The 17027-nt window shown below is 44.2% G+C and overlaps 1 protein-coding gene across 1 annotated transcript in view; it reads left to right on the forward strand.

Annotated features, from left to right (window-relative positions):
- Positions 1 to 519: 519 nt before the first annotated feature.
- LOC144598488 (ribose-phosphate pyrophosphokinase 2-like) overlaps positions 520 to 17027 on the forward strand; it is a 31074-nt gene continuing 14566 nt past the window's right edge. The window contains exons 1-2 of the mRNA XM_078408639.1: positions 520 to 721; positions 817 to 1000. Coding sequence (XP_078264765.1) covers positions 621 to 721; positions 817 to 1000 — 285 coding nt within the window. The 5' untranslated portion in view covers positions 520 to 620. The remainder of the gene's footprint in view (positions 722 to 816; positions 1001 to 17027) is intronic.

Below are 17027 nucleotides of genomic sequence, written 5' to 3' on the forward strand. Positions count from 1 at the left end.
ACCAGGTTTCTTACCCAGGAGCAGAGGGCGGAGGTTTAGGTCAGGTTCCCGCCACCACAGCTTAACACCTCCACTCAGTCCGCCTAAAACTACCTGATCTCCCGGTTGCTAAGCACTTTAACTCCCCTTCCCACACTGAACTTTCTGTCCTGGGCCCCCTCCATGGGCAGAGTGAGGCCCAGCACAAATTGGAAGAACAGCACCTCATATTTTGCTTGGGCAGCTCACACCCCAGCGGTATGAACATTGACGTCTCTAAATTCAAGCAACCCTTGTTTTCCCTCTCTCTACCTCCTTCCCCCCTTCCCAATTCTGACCAGTCTGACTGTCCTTGTTTACGTTTTATCTCTGTTTGCTTTGTTGTTACCTTCTCCTAGCTAACATTAATCTATTCTCCATTTTCCATTTGTCTCGTTTTCACACCTTACACCCCCTGATCGCTGTATCTCCCTCTCCCCTGGCTCAGTCTGAAGAAGGGTCTTGACCTGAAACGTCACCCGTTCCTTCTATCCAGAGATACTGCCTGTCCCACTGAGTTACTCCAGCATTTTGTGTCTATCTTCGATTTAAACCGGCATCTGCAGTTCCTTCTTCGAAACCACCGCTTGCAGAGTGAGTGGATGTCTCCTTTTGAAAAGGAGTTTTGTATCTGTGGGGATGTGAAGGAATACGATTGCTGTAATACTGTACGTCAGTACTCTGCAAGGCAGCAGCTTACAAGGTACCTGTTATGACCGTGAGTTGATGTTTTTTTCCCCATTTAAACCTGTTTTTACAGAGCATTTCAACAATGATGGCATGTCTTTTGTTTTGCAGTGTGGAAATTGGGGAGAGTGTGCGAGGCCAAGATGTGTACATCATCCAAAGTGGCTGTGGGGAAATCAATGACAATTTAATGGAACTATTAATAATGATCAATGCCTGCAAGTTCGCATCATCGTCTCGAGTCACTGCAGTTATTCCTTGCTTTCCCTATGCCAGACAGGACAAGAAAGACAAGGTAGCACTGTGTGTGTGTCTGGCTGGCTGTTTGACGTCATGGGGCATGGGGGACTGCTAACTATAGAGCAATAGAACAATTTGATATCAATTTAGGTTTGTTATAAAGGATTGAAAGTATTTGTAAATATTGAAATGTTACTAAGTATGGGAGAGATCGTTAATGTTTACTAGACGGGCGTGGACCCATTGGGCCCAAATCTCTCCTGCGAGCCGGGCAACCCTCCCCCAACTGACGATCCTGCGGGCCCGGCAAGCCTTATCGGTGGAGCCGTTGCCGGCCTGGGAGTGTCCCCCAGGGACGTGGGCGGGCGAGGGGGGACAGGGAAGGGGAGAGCGAGCCGTGGACCCGAAGCCTCTCCTGCAGCTCGGCGGCGAACGGCGGCGACGGCCATCTTGTTGGACCCGCTGACCCTCCCGCTGCACCACGGGCGGAAGGTCAGGCGCGGGGCACGTCGGGACGGGCGCACGTCCTCCCGCTGTTATCTGAATGGTGTCAAGTTAGGAAAAGGGGACGTACAACGAGATCTGGGTGTCCTAGTGCATCAGTCACTGAAAGGAAGCATGCAGATACAGCAGGCAGTGAAGAAAGCCAATGGAATGTTGGCCTTCATAACAAGGGGATTAGAGTATAGGAGCGAAGAGGTCCTTCTGCACTTGTACAGTGCCCTAGTGAGACCGCACCTGGAGTACTGTGTGCAGTTTTGGCGGGACTGTCATATGTTGAAAGACTGGAGCGACTAGGCTTGTATACACTGGAATTTAGGAGGATGAGAGGGGATCTTATCGAAACGTATAAGATTATTAAGGGGTTGGACACGTTAGAGGCAGGAAACATGTTCCCAATGTTGGGGGAGTCCAGAACAAGGGGCCACAGTTTAAGAATAAGGGGTAGGCAATTTTGAACGGAGATGATGTAATTTTGAAAGTTGGCATGCAGGTGCAGCAGGCAGTGAAGAAAGCGAATGGTATGTTGGCATTCATAGCGAGGGGATTTGAGTATAGGAGGAGGGAGGTTCTGCTGCAGTTGTACAGGGCATTGGTGAGACCACACCTGGAGTATTGCATACAGTTTTGTTCTCCTAATCTGAGGAAAGACATTCTTGCCATAGAGGGAGTACAGAGAAGGTTCATCAGATTGATTCCTGGGATGGCAGCACTTTGATATGAAGAAAGACTGGATAGACTCGGCTTGTACGCGCTGGAATTTAGAAGATTGAGGGGGGATCTTATAGAAACTTACAAAATTCTTAAGGGGTTGGACAGGCTAGATGCAGGAAGATTGTTCCCGATGTTGGGGAAGTCCAGAACAAGGGGTCACAGTTTAAGGATAAGCGGGAAGTCTTTTAGGACCGAGATGAGAACGTTTTTTTTCACACAGAGAGTGGTGAATCTGTGGAATTCTCTCCCACAGAAGGTAGTTGAGGCCAGTTCATTGGCTATATTTAAGAGGGAGTTAGATGTGGCCCTTGTGGCTAAAGGGATCAGGAGGTATGGAGAGATGGCAGGTACGGGATGCTGAGTTAGATGATCAGCCATGATCATATTGAATGGCGGTGCAGGCTCGAAGGGCCGAATGGCCTACTCCTGCACCTATTTTCTATGTTTCTATGAGGAAAAACATTTTCAGTCAGAGAGTTGTGAATCTGTGGAATTCTCTGCCTCAGAAGGCAGTGGAGGCCAATTCTCTGAATGCATTCAAGATAGAGCTAGATAGAGCTCTTAAGGATAGCGGAATCAGGGGATATGGGGAGAAGGCAGGAACGGGGTACTGATTGAGAATGATCAGCCATTATCACATTGAATGGTGGTGCTGGCTCGAGGGGCCGAATGGCCTCCTCTTGCACCTATTGTCTATTGGTCCTCTGGTGGAGGGAGGCGCATTTATTAAAGTTCATTAGGTAAATTGTTTTTCAAAAGTAATAAAAGTCGATTTATTGAGACCGCGGGGGAATGGTGAGTAGGGTGGGCCTAAAATTGTTACGCTATCGTGTACTGTTTTTTTCCGGATGAAAACGGCACAAACAAACATACGGGACAAACAAACATACGGGGGAACAAACAAGATGAGAGTTTTAATTTTATATATATAATATATATATATATATATATATAGATAAACAATGTCACATTTTTAATCGTGCATTGTTGTAGTATGTCTGCTTTTAAATCAGAAGGTCTCCATTCTGTAACCAATTGAGATTGAATGACTCAGGGGAACTATGAGTCATGCTGCATAGAAACAGGCCCTTTGGTCCAACTTGCCCACACTGACCAACATGCCCCATCTACACTAGTCCCACCTGCCTGCATTTGCCCCATATCCCTCTAAACCTTTCCTATCCATGTACCCGTCCAAATGTTTTTTAAACACTGCCTTAACTACTTCCTCCAGCAGCTAGTTCCATGTACCTACCACCCTGAGTCTTTAAATCAAAAAGGTTGCCCCTCAAGTTCCTATGAAATCTTTCCCCCCAACCTTAAGCTTATGTCCTCTGGTTCTTGATTCCCTTACTCTGGGTAAAAGTCTACATTTACCCTAACTGTTCTTCTCATGATCTTATACACCTCCATAACTGTCTGAAAGTTTAGAATTAATTGTGTTTTGTAGAAACCTATTTCAACCAAGTTAATTTGTAATCTCATTCTGTGGTCAATGATTAACCAGTCAGTATTTCATTGCATTAAAATGAAAATGTTGGAAATGTAGGATATTTTCTTTTGTAGCCCATTTGAATCCTGCTCAGTCTATGTGCGTGCTTGCAAAATGACCCGTGAATATTGCCCCTGCATGTCTTATTCCCATTCAGTTTTTGGTCAGGAAAGTGTTAATACATAGATGCTTTGGCTTGGACTTTTGTAAACTAAAGTTGGGCTTTTCACAAGTTGCATTAGTCTCTCTAAATGTGGGCAATTGCAACAGATTGTCACCAGCCTTGTCTTTGGAAGTGAATGCTGCTTGTGTTTTTCACGATTTTGGTTGCTGATATTTTTCTGATGTGGTCTGTGGGGTAATCAACAAAACTTTCCACGAGTTGTTATTTTTTGGACTTTCCCTTTTCATTGTAGTTCGACTTTAAACGGGGTTGTCAAGTCAAAGTAAACCAGCAGAAGCAACGACACAGTTTTACTTGAGGGCTGAGAGAAGTGGATTTCAAAACGCCTAGTTACTGGAAGCAGGATAACTGGTTGGGAGAGGAAAGGAGATTTTTTTTCTTCTCAGCAACTAAGTGAGAGGTTTAGTATTAAAGACAAGATCAGTCCTCCTTGTACAAGAGAGGCAAATTAGGACATCTTCCCATCATGGATGCAGTTGGTTACAGATAAAGTTGCCAGAAAAATAATTGCTGAACCTTGTCTAATTCAAAAAGCCAAATTAGGTTCTGGCTTTCTGATGGATCATTTCAGATCTGCTTCACACACCTGTGAAGGGACCATGTGGAACGAGTTTCATCAATTGTGATCTACTTGTCATTCAATGTTGTTGCCCTGGTTAATCTGAAAATGAGAATTTATGTCAAATTACTGTCTTTCAGTCGCTGACAAGAAATGTGGAAACTTTCATGGCTTTGCTAGGTTCAAAATCAAATTTGTAAGCCTGGATATTCAGCCATGATCACATTGAATGGCGGTGCTGGCTCGAAGGGCCGAATGGCCTACTCCTGCACCTGTTGTCTATTATTCTGGAAAATTATACTGACCTTGTAGTGCAAGTTAAATCATGCAGCACCCTTCTATTTATTCACCGAAGCACAGAATAAATGAGTAAAAAAGTCGTGCCTACACTGTTTGAATAACATGGAGCACTGTCTCGAGTTCTGGTCTAATTGTGGGAAAAAGTTAATGACACTAGGATGCAAAAGAGATTTGCAAGTATATAACAAGACTTGATAATTGTAGCCATGAGAAAAGAACAGCTAGATTGGAGTTGTTTGCTTTGGAGGTGTACACAATTGAGAGACTGAAGTTGAGCTGATTGTCCCCAGAGAGGCTGATAACCAAATGTCGTAGAATTAAAACAATTGGTATATGAATGAGAAAGGAGAATAGTATTTTTACTGGGATTGTTCTGGTCTTCCAGCTGGGTGATGTAGGGAAGAAAACCTATCTAATTGTTTTTTCTATTTGTAAATATTACAAAGCACACCAAGAGCTGAAAGGTCAAACTAGGGATCTTCTGGACAAATGCAGACAGCTGTTTGAATGGTCATCATCTGTATCATAAGGACACAAGAGATAGGAGCAGAATCAAGCCATTCACCCCATCAAGTCTACTCGGCCATTCAATCGAGGCTGATCTGACTCTCCCTCTCAACCCCATTCTCCTGCCCTCTCCCCATAACCCCTGACACCCGTACCAATCAAGAATCTTTCTAAGCCTTAAAAATATTCATTAACTTGGCCTCCACAGCGTTCTGTGGCAAAGAATTCCACAGATTCACCACCCTCTGACTAAATAAATTCCTGAATAAATTTATGACTCACTATATAACTAACTAAATACATTTATGATTCTGTATTTCTATAAATGCAATTGCTTCACAGTATTTGGCTTAATTAAGCCATTGTTCAAGGGAAGCTGGCCTGATTCTAAGTAAATGGAAGGACTGCCGTGGCTGTTTGGGTCAGATAGGACTTCAAAAGAAAATGCTCTTAGAATTGGTGTCGACTCATTTTTAAAATCTCATTTGCCTTTTCCTTCCCTACCACGGCTACACAAATCTTGAGGGAATTTGTTCAGACTGAATAATGTTATATGTTTCGATAAGATCCCCTCTCATCCTTCTAAATTCCAGTGTATACAAGCCTAGCCGCTCCAGTCTTCTAAATTCCAGTGTTCCAGAATTCAGACCGGATAAATGGGTCCCTTTCGGAATGGCAGGCAGTGACTAGTGGGGTACCGCAAGGCTCGGTGCTGGGACCGCAGCTATTTACAATATACATTAATGACTTGGATGAAGGGATTAAAAGTAACATTAGCAAATTTGCAGACGATACAAAGCTGGGTGGTAGTGTGAGCTGTGAGGAAGATGCTATGAGGTTGCAGAGTGACTTGGACAGGTTGTGTGAGTGGGCAGATTCATGGCAGATGCAGTTTAATGTGGATAAGTGTGAGGTTATCCAATTTGGTGGTAAGAATAAGGAGGCAGATTATTATCTGAATGGTGTCAAGTTAGGAAAAGGGGACGTACAACGAGATCTTGGTGTCCTAGTGCATCAGTCACTGAAAGGAAGCATGCAGGTACAGCAGGCAGTGAAGAAAGCCAATGGAATGTTGGCCTTCATAAAAAGAGGTTGAGTATAGGAGCAAAGAGGTCCTTCTGCAGTTGTATAAGGCCCTAGTGAGACCGCACCTGGAGTACTGTGTGCAGTTTTGGTTTCCAAATTTGAGGAAGGATATTCTTGCTATTGCGGGCATGCAGCGTAGGTTTACTAGGTTAATTCCCGGAATGGCGGGACTGTCGTTTGTTGAAAGACGAGCCGCTAGGCTAGTATACACTGGAATTTAGAAGGATGAGAGGAAATCTTATCGAAACATATAAGATTATTAAGGGGTTGGACATATTAGAGGCAGGAAACATGTTCCCAATGTTGGGGGAGTCCAGAGCCAGGGGCCACAGTTTAAGAATAAGGGGTAGGCCATTTAGAACGGAGATGAGGAAAAACTTTTTCAATCAGAGAGTTGTAAATCTGTAGAATTCACTGCCTCAGAAGACAGTGGAGGCCAAGTCTCTGAATGCATTCAAGAGAGAACTAGATAGAGCTCTTAAGGATAGCGGAGTCAGGGGGTATGGGGAGAAGGCAGGAACGGGGTACTGATTGAGAATGATCAGCCATGATCACATTGAATGGTGGTGCTGGCTCGAAGGGCCGAATGGCCTACTCCTGCACCTATTGTCTATTGTCTTTTGAAGAAGGGCCTCTACCCAAAAAGTCACCCTTTCCTTCTCTCCTGAGATGCTGCCTGACCCGCTGAGTTACTCCAGCATTTTGTACCCACCTTCGATTTAAACCAGCATCTGCAGTTTTTGTTTCCCCACTGAGAAGGAAGATAGACTGCCTGTCTCGCTGAGTTACTCCAGCGTTTTGTGTCTATCTTTGGTGTAAACCAGCGTCTGCAGTCACTTCCTACACATTTTGTCTGCCCCCAACTGCGAAATCGCCTCAAGGTATGCCTGCTTTGAAGAAGTTCCCCTCTTCTCACAGGGTTCTGCAACACCCTCCCTCAACAATCCCCTCTCTGTGATTCCTCCTGCTCGCCAGCTCTGCGACTACGTTTTAACCCAGTCTCGCTGCCACAGCCACGTGTGCCGTCACCTTCCCCTCAGCCAACAATCAACCATTCTACATTTACCTTGAGCAGCATCTGCTTTGATCTGTCGTTTTCACACCTTCCCCTTCCGCATTCCTAGTCTCCCTCTCCCCTGACTCTCAGTCTGAAACGTCACCCATTCCTTCTCTCCAGAGATGCTGCCTGTCCCCCTGAGTTACTCCAGCATTTTGTGTCTATCTTCGGTGTCGACCAGCATCTGCAGTTCCACTGATAAGGAAAATGAGTTCATACTCTTGGGGAATTGTGAAGGGATTGAGACTGCTTCACATTTGGGGGTGGGAGGTTCCCAATGAACTTTGAGAGTTGGTGAGTGCGATCTGTCTTTTATTCAGGGCTCCCAATGCATGGACTCTATTCTCATTCTCCATTCCATCTGACATTTTGCCAACCTTGGCTCCAAAGAATGTGACTTTCAGCTTATCATTCTTTCCTGATGATAATTGTTTTAAGTTTTGCAATTCGTGCCTGGCCAGACTGACAATTCTATTTTAATGGAAAGGCTGGAAGAGGCAAAGCACGTTTCGTGGCATAGTTCTATTAAAATGTGCAATATATCAAGATGGCTGCATTTGTACATATAACCATAAAACCATATAACAACTACAGCACGGAAACAGGCCCGTTCGGCCCTTCCAGTCCACGCCGACCACTCTCATTGACCTAGTCTCATCTACCTGCACTCAGACCATAACCCTCTAATCCCCTCTTATCCATATACCTATCCAATTTACTCTTAAATAATAAAATCGAGCCTGCCTCCACCACTTCCACCGGAAGCCCATTCCATACAGCCACCACCCTCTGAGTAAAGAAGTTACCCCTCATGTTACCCCTAAACTTTTGTCCCTCAATTCTGAAGCTATGTCCCCTTGTTGGAATCTTCCCCACTCTCAAAGGGAAAAGCCTACCCACTTCAACTCTGTCCGTCCCTCTCAAAATTTAAAAAACCTCTATCAAGTCCCCCCTCAACCTTCTACGCTCCAAAGAATAAAGACCCAACCTGTTCAACCTCTCTCTGTAGCTTAAGTGCTGAAACCCAGGCAACATTCTAGTAAATCTCCTCTGTACCCTCTCCATTTTGTAGACATCCTTCCTATAATTTGGCGACCAGAACTGCACACCATACTCCAGATTCGGCCTCACCAATGCCCTGTACAATTTTAACATTACATCCCAACTTCTATACTTGATGCTCTGATTTATAAAGGCAAGCATACCAAACGCCTTCTTCACCACCCTATCCACATGAGATTCCACCTTCACGGAACAATGCACAGTAATTCACAGTTAGTCCTGAATATGACAGGACTAGTTGGAACAGCATTTGGTTAACCACACGAGCGTCCGGATATGAGGAACGGAAACACACAATACAAAGCAGAGTTACGTGAAAATAAGAACTGAATGTGTGGGAGGGGGTGGAGTGGTTTTGGTTCAATGATGTTTCACCAGAACTGTGAATGTTAGAAATCATACTTAGGAGCAAAGAGGTCCTTCTGCAGTTGTACAGGGCCCTAGTGAGACCGCACCTGGAGTACTGTGTGCAGTTTTGGTCTCCAAATTTGAGGATAGAATATTCTTGCTATTGAGGGCGTGCAACGTAGGTTTACTAGGTTATTTCCCGGAATGGCGGGACTGTCATATGTTGAAAGACTGGAGCGACTAGACTTGTATACACAGGAATTTAGAAGCATGAGAGGGGATCTTATCGAAACGTATAAGATTATTAAGGGGTTGGACACGTCAGAGGCAGGAAACATGTTCCCAATGTTGGGGGAGTCCAGAACAAGGGGCCTCAGTTTAAGAATAAGGGGTAGGCCATTTAGAACGGAGATGAGGAAAAACTTTTTCAGTCAGAGAGTTGTGAATCTGTGGAATTCTCTGCCTCAGACGGCAGTGGAGGCCAAGTCTCTGAATGCATTCAAGGGAGAGCTAGATAGAGCTCTTAAGGATAGCTGAGTCAGGGGGTATGGGGAGAAGGCAGGAATGGGGTACTGATTGAGAATGATCAGCCATGATCACATTGAATGGCGGTGCCGGCTCGAAGGGCCGAATGGCCTACTCCTGCGTCTATTGTCTATTGTCAAACCTATTTTAAGTTGCAGAGCTGCAGTTCTGAAGAAGAGCATCCCCTGATGGCTTCTCCTCACAAGTAGAACTCTGCAATATACTGTAGAGAGAGTGTTTCCAGCTATGTTTTTTTTAAATCTAATTTCAGCATCCTCAATATTTTGCATCTGTTCTAGGATTTATTCTCTCTCAACTCCATCCGTATTCATCTTCTGTTGGCGTTTCCTCCAGATGCATCATTTACACCTAACGAGCCACTTTAACCCTCTCTGCGGACTCCAGTATCTCTGCCACAACTGTCAGTAAGTCTTGGTCTCCACTGTATCACAGACTGCCCATGCTCTCTCGGTTCTCTCTTCACCTCTCCATCTTCTGCAACTTAAAATTTGCCTTCAAATTTTTGAGTCCCACGGGCTGTTGGTCTGGAACATTAACTTTCACTACAAATGGTATCTGATCTACTGGGTGTTTCCAGCACCCATAGTTGATTTGCATTAACAGTGTGACTTGCAAAGAGACCAGTGCTTGTTACCATTAGCTTTACGAGACCAGCTTTTAAGAACACTTTTACATATGTGCCTTGATTATGTATGTTGCCTGCTAGTTGGCTAGTCGGAGAATTGACTGGACTTTTGAATATTCAACTAAAGTCATTCTTGGTCCCATAGCTTTGTGTGGCACTAAACCGATTGACTGCATTGGTTATTTATGGTTTAAAAGCAGCTTATTTCTTCTATCTAATCTTTCCCCACAACAACAATATGTTTTTATTCAAGTTCTTCCTCCCCTATGGTTTCTGAATAGCTCCAGTCTTGTTCAACATTAATCTCTTATTATCCTGGTTTATAATAATAATAATAATAATAATGCATTACATTTATATAGCGCTTTTCATATACTCAAAGACGCTTTACAGGGATTTAGAGAACATAGGGAAGTGAATAAATAGATAAATAAGTAAACAAACAGAGAAAGGAGACAGAAGGTGAGGCGACCTTCAGTGGTTGAAGGCAGTACTGAACAGGTGAGACTTCAGTGATGTTTTGAATGTGGTGAGTGTGGAGGAGTCTCTGACGGTTTGGGGTAGTGAGTTCCATAGGGTGGGAGCAGCGATGGAGAAAGCCCTGTCCCCCCAGGATCTGAGTTTGGTCCGGATGTGGGGGGATAGGAGATTGGCAGCAGCAGAGCGGAGGGTGCAGGTGGGAGTGTGCCTGTGGAGGAGGTCGGTCAGGTAGGATGGGGCCAGGTTATGGAGGGCTTTGTAGGTCATGAGGAGGATTTTATAGTGCCATCTCCATCTTTAATAGCCAGTACATTCCCCATGTGGCTCATAGTAAGACACTGATTTTTTTTTTAAATGTCTTTAAAAAGAACTATCTATCTCCCTGCTGTGTTGTTCATTGGCCTAAATGCATACATTGGTTCAGGAGCCAATTCTATTGTGGTAATTATCTATAAAGTGTAGGGGGCCGGGGAGGCTTTCTAACTCCATTTTGCATGTTCACTCACAATCATCTATATACTAAAACTCTCGTTGTTTGTTTGCTCCTGAACTACAGACAAAACGGTACACGATAGCGCAACAATTTTAGGCCCACCTTACTCACCGTCGTCCCTTTGGTGCTAATGGAAGAAGTTTCATTGAAATCGGTGTTATATTTTTAAAGTTATTCACATTTTAAAGTTTAAATCTATCTCCTAGGGAGGGAGGGGGTGGAGGGAGGGGAGGGGGGAGGGAGGATAAGGGGGGTTGAGAGGGGGGAGGGAGGGGGGAAGGGGGGTTGGGGAGGAGGGGAGGAGGGGAGGAGAGGGTGCTGCACCAATGCAAGAGAGGTTTGGGCCCGAACTAAAATGTGGCAAGTGCAAGGGGTATCATGTCTTAAGTTAACAATTTTGGTACCAGCAGCATCTGTAAACTATCTCATGTGCACCATATTAATCCCAGAGCTGCACTCTTGGTAATTCTTTTGCAGTATTAGTGCATGCCTCTACATAAAATATTTTTGAGAAGGTAGAACAATTTTATTCTCTTTGGCTGTCATGCTCTGCCTTTTAATGGTTAACAAACGTGGAATCCCACGAATCTCAGTTAATTTTTAAAGTGGCCAAACTATTTTTTAATAGTTTTGACCATATGTCAATGGTTGTGGGTAGCGAAGTTTTATTAGCCTTGGAAACAGAAATTGGTAAATACTGTTTAATGTTATGCCAGTTCAGCTGATGGCAGAAGCAGATTATAATAGTTCTGCTCTGTTCTCAGTTATACCGTAGTTGGGTATCAGTTCAGCAGCATTTCATCATCCTCGTTTTATTTTCTCCTCTTGTCAATCCTGTAAACTCCTTGATGGATCTGCTTCAAATTCCAACGCCTTGATATTATTTGTGATTATTAAAACCATCGTTGTCCTAAAGTTGGAATTTGCTAAACTCCTCTTTCCTCAAGAATGTGTTGTCCCCAAGCCATATCTGCCTAAGCTGACGATTAGCTTTCTAACCTTGTGACTTTTACATGTAACATTTGTTAGTGCTACGAGGAGTCTTAAATCATTTTGCTGTGTTAAAGATGCTATATCAGTTAATTATTTTTGAGTGCCTCAAATCTAATCAAATTCCGGTTGCAGTAGATTTTTAGATTTAGAGGTACAGCGCAGAAACAGGCCCTTCAGCCCACCGGGTCCGCGCCGCCCAGCGATCCCCGCACACTAACACTATCCTACACCCACAAGGGACAATTTTTTTAAACATTTGCCCAGCCAATTAACCTACATACCTGTACATCTTTGGAGTGTGGGAGGAAACCGAAGATTTCAGAGAAAACCCATGCAGGTCACGGGGAGAACGTACAAACTCCGTACAGACGGCGCCCGTAGTCAGGATCGAACCTGAGTCTCCGGCGCTACATTCGCTGTAAGGCAGCAACTCTACCGCTGCGCCACCGTGCCGCCTGGGTTCCTTTGGTCTGGCTTCCTTTGATAAGCCATCAAAATCGATCGTGTTTCATTTAATATTTCACTTCAAGCTTGATTGGATTGAAATAATTTGATGTATTGAGTTTAAATGTGAGATTTCTGAATCATTGAGTGGGTAGTTTTGAAATTTTTTTGTGTGTTTAGTTTGGAGATACAGCGTGGAAAAGGGCCCTTCAGCCCATCGAGTTGTTGTTGACCAGCGATCCCTGCACATTAATAATAACAATAATAATAATGCATTACATTTATATAGCGCTTTTCATACACTCAAAGACGCTTTACAGGGATTTAAAGAACATAGGGAAGTGAATAAATAGATAAATAAGTAAACAAACAGAGAAAGGAGACAGAAGGTGAGGTGACCTTCAGTGGTTGAAGGCATTACTGAACAGGTGAGACTTCAGTGATGTTTTGAATGTGGTGAGTGAGGAGGAGTCTCTGACGGTTTGGGGTAGTGAGTTCCATAGGGTGGGAGCAGCGATGGAGAAAGCCCTGTCCCCCCAGGATTTGAGTTTGGTCCGGATGGGGGGGGATAGGAGATTGGCAGCAGCAGAGCGGAGGGTGCAGGTGGGAGTGTGCCTGTGGAGGAGGTCAGTCAGGTAGGATGGGGCCAGGTTATGGAGGGCTTTGTAGGTCATGAGGAGGATTTTGTACTGGATTCTCTGGGGGATGGGGAGCCAGTGGAGTTTGTAAAGGACGGGGGTGATATGGTCATGGATCGGGGTGTGGGTGAGTAGACGGGCAGCGGAGTTTTGAATGTATTGAAGTTTACTGATGATTTTTGAGGGTGCGCCATAGAGGAGGCTGTTGCAGTAGTCCATTAGCACTATCCTACACGCACTAGGGACAATTTACATTTAAATCCAATTAACCTACAAACTACATCTTTGGAGGAAATCGAAGATCTCAGAGAAAACCCACATGGTCACAGGGCAAACAGACAAACTCAGTACAGAGCACACCCACTTGGTCAGGATGGAACCTGGGTCTCTTGCACTGTAAGGCAGCAACTCTACCGCTGTGCCACTGTGCTGCCCCACCTTAAAATATCTTAATTTATGCCTGTTACAAATGTGTAATTTATTGGTTTTGTCAATTTTACACTATGCTCTTTGTTCTCAGTAAGGATTGCAATGGAAACAGTAAATAAGTTAGATTTACATTAAGTAGTTTTGAGATGTCCATTAGGGGTGTTGTTGATCTTGAAGTATTACAGCATAACTTTTACCTTTTTGGCAATCGGCTGCATTACGTGTGCTTAGCACATATTGTTCAAGCATGCAATACATATGAGTGTGTCATTTTATCAATCTAATTAATGGAATGACTCGTGTTGCCATGCAACAAATTCTGGCCAACATTCAGGCTTGGATTGATGAACGGCGAGAAGCATTTCTTCATCTTGCAAATGCCAGCTAATATCCCTCAACAAAATCAGTGACTTCAATAGAACCGTCTTTGAATATGTTGAACTGCCCAACTGTCAGCATTCTGGGGTGCGATTCAGGAAGGGTGCTCTTTGTAAGGATCTTGTAGAGCATATCTAATCAGCCACACATTCTGGCCCCCTCCATACCTTTTCCACTAAGTGTCATGGAGTGTGGAACCAGGCCCGACTTGCCTACACCGACCAACATGTCCCAGCTACACTAGTCCCACCTGTCTGTGTTTGGTCCATATCTCTCCAAACCTGTCCTATCCTTGGACCTGTCTGTTTCGTAAATGTCCGGATAGCCCCTGCCTCAACAACCTCCTCCGGTCCTCGATTCACCTACTCTGGGCAAGAGACTCTGTGCGTCTACCCGATCTATTCCTCTCATGATTTTACACACTTCCTCTCATGATTTTATACACGTGCAAGGCATAAATGGGTAGTGTGATGGAACAGTTTCACCGCCTTGGTGACGCAAGCTCCATCTATACAGAAAGCCTGATACCACGAGGGACGAATCAGCCTGCGTAATTCGTATTCCATCCCCCAATGTGTAACTTTGTTTATACGGCGCTAGGGAGACTGGTGAAGGCAATGTTTATCTTCAAAGAAATGCAGCGATTCCCGAATTCGTGACCTCGACCTCTTAGAAGGACGTAAACAGCAGCTATAATGGAACTTCCTCACTCGCTGGTTGACCTCCAGGTTGAAAATATATTTGCATTTCTTCGTTACTGCTGACATAAAATCTTTTGAATTTTGTGTGTGTCAGCAATGACATTGAAAACTCTTTGAACGCAATTGAGGATGCGCGATAAACACCTATATTCTATGAAAGAAAGTTTCATGACGTTACTACATTAACTGTGTCTAATGCTGGTTGATCACAGAAGAATATCAAAAGTTGTGGCAGAAACGACATCTGTTTGATTGCCATCGCAAGGAGTAAACGTCAAACGTGAACTCTGCACAGCAGATTTCCTTTTGCAAAAGAACTTAATTCACTGCTAGGAGACGAAAATACGTTCATTTATCGCCATTTTAAGAATGACTTTAACAATCCTGCAACAATGTCGCCAGTCGTACACGAGTAGAACTACATTAAATTTTAACAGATTCTTGTCGTTAGGATTTCTATTGTGTACAGATCAGTGCTGTTTAATTTGGTCATTTAATTATGTTGGTTCCTTATGAACATGAATCACGAGGTGTAAGAGCTCTTAATCTGAGATAAAAACTCCTGAAGCTTTGTCTTGAGTAGGCATAAGGTCTTGCTGATGAAGTCGAGGTCACAAAAGGGCCTGTCCAACTTCGACGATTTTTAAGGTGGCTGCCAATAGACAATAGGTGCAGGAGGAGGCCATTCGGCCCTTCGAGCCGGCACCGCCATTCAATGTGATCATGGCTGATCATTCTCAATCAGTACCCCGTTCCTGCCTTCTCCCCATACCCCCTGACTCCTTAAGAGCTCTATCTAACTCTCTCTTGAATGCATTCAGAGAATGCATTCAGAGAATTGGCCTCCACTGCCTTCTGAGGCAGAGAATTTCACAGATTCACAACTCTGACTGAAAAAGTTCTAAATGGCCTACCCCTTATTTGTAAACTGTGGCCCCTTGTTCTGGACTCCCCCAACATTGGGAACATGTTTCCTGCCTCTAACATGTCCAACCCCTTAATGATCTTATACGTTTCGATAAGATCTCCTCTCACCCTTCTAAATTCCAGTGTATACAAGCCTAGTCGCTCCAGTCTTTCAACATATGACAGTCCCGCCATTCCGGGAATTAACCTAGTAAACCTATGCTGCACGCCCACCCCCGACATCAGTCTGAAGAAGGGTCTCGACCCGAAACGTCACCCATTCCTTCTCTCCCGAGATGCTGCCTGACCTGCTGAGTTACTCCAGCATTTTGTGAATAAATCGATTTGTACCAGCATCTGCAGTTATTTTCTTATACTGCACACAGTACTCCAGGTGCGGTCTCACTAGGGCCCTGTACAACTGCAGAAGGACCTCTTTGCTCCTATACTCCTCTTGTTAGGAAGGCCAACATTCCATTGGCTTTCTTCACTGCCTGCTGTACCTGCATGCTTCCTTTCAGTGACTGATGCACTAGGACCCCCAGATCTCGTTGTACGTCCCCTTTTCCTAACTTGACTAGGCTGTCGCGGGCATGGTCGTGAGTAGTCTCCAATGAATCGTAGCTTTTTTCGGGTCGCCACGGAATTTTCTCCCTGCTCGGAAATTTTTGGCGACAGCTGGTTTGACGCCAATGATCTTAGCTTGTCGTCTCCTGTAGAGGGCGCTGTCGTAGGTTGTTGCCAGGTGTCTTTGATTGTCGCCGGTGCAGATCCACCTTTTATAAGAATTTTGTTTGTTTGAATAAAGTAAATTCTGGACATTTTGACCAAAGATTGATGTTTGAAGTTATTGTATTTCAGAGTAGTTTTGCATGGCATCTCTTTCAAATATTTTAATTTTATTTTATCTTAATTTTTTATTTTATTTAAAATTTTAATTTTCATTTCATTTATTTTGACCAATAAATAAAAATAAAACAAAATAAAACAAAATCAAATATTTGAATTTCATTTATTTTGACCAGTAAAATGAACACAATCACAAGCATTGCACTGCATTGAAAAGCGAACTATTTTCATTTATTTTGACATTGCACTGCGTTGGGTCTCTTCAGGGACAAGGGCTTCAACCACACACACCTCTTCTTGGGCTTCTTCTTCCCCATTCTTCTTGTCCTTTTGTCTTGCGGAATTTTAAGTGCGAGGGCCGCTGAAGCAGCAGGGCTTGCATTTGATGTAAGAGCAATGCCGTCATATGTTGCTTCCTGGCAGTCATGATGATGAATGTTCGGACACCCTAGCCACAACCCATTTGTGCGCCAAAATTACGTGAAATTGCTACCCCCGTTGTCATTAGTTGTGACCGACAGGGTCGTAGCTTGTCGAAGGTGGAGGTAGCTTGACTACGGTTGTCGCTGTCGTAGGTTGGACGTCCTTGGTCGCGACGACTGGGTCGCTGGTTGTCGGTAGCTTGCCATCGCCTAGGTGGTATGTTGTCGTAGCTTGTCGTGGACATTGTCGTAGGGTTAAAAAAATCTACGGTTTTTCAGCGATCTGCTATGACTTTTTCAGTCGCCTTAAAAATCGCCGAGGTGGGACAGGCCCCCAAGGTGTATCACTGAGCAGATTTGGTGCAGTG

Source organism: Rhinoraja longicauda, chromosome 12, assembly GCF_053455715.1.
Source record: "Rhinoraja longicauda isolate Sanriku21f chromosome 12, sRhiLon1.1, whole genome shotgun sequence".
Classification (NCBI taxonomy): domain Eukaryota; kingdom Metazoa; phylum Chordata; class Chondrichthyes; order Rajiformes; family Arhynchobatidae; genus Rhinoraja; species Rhinoraja longicauda.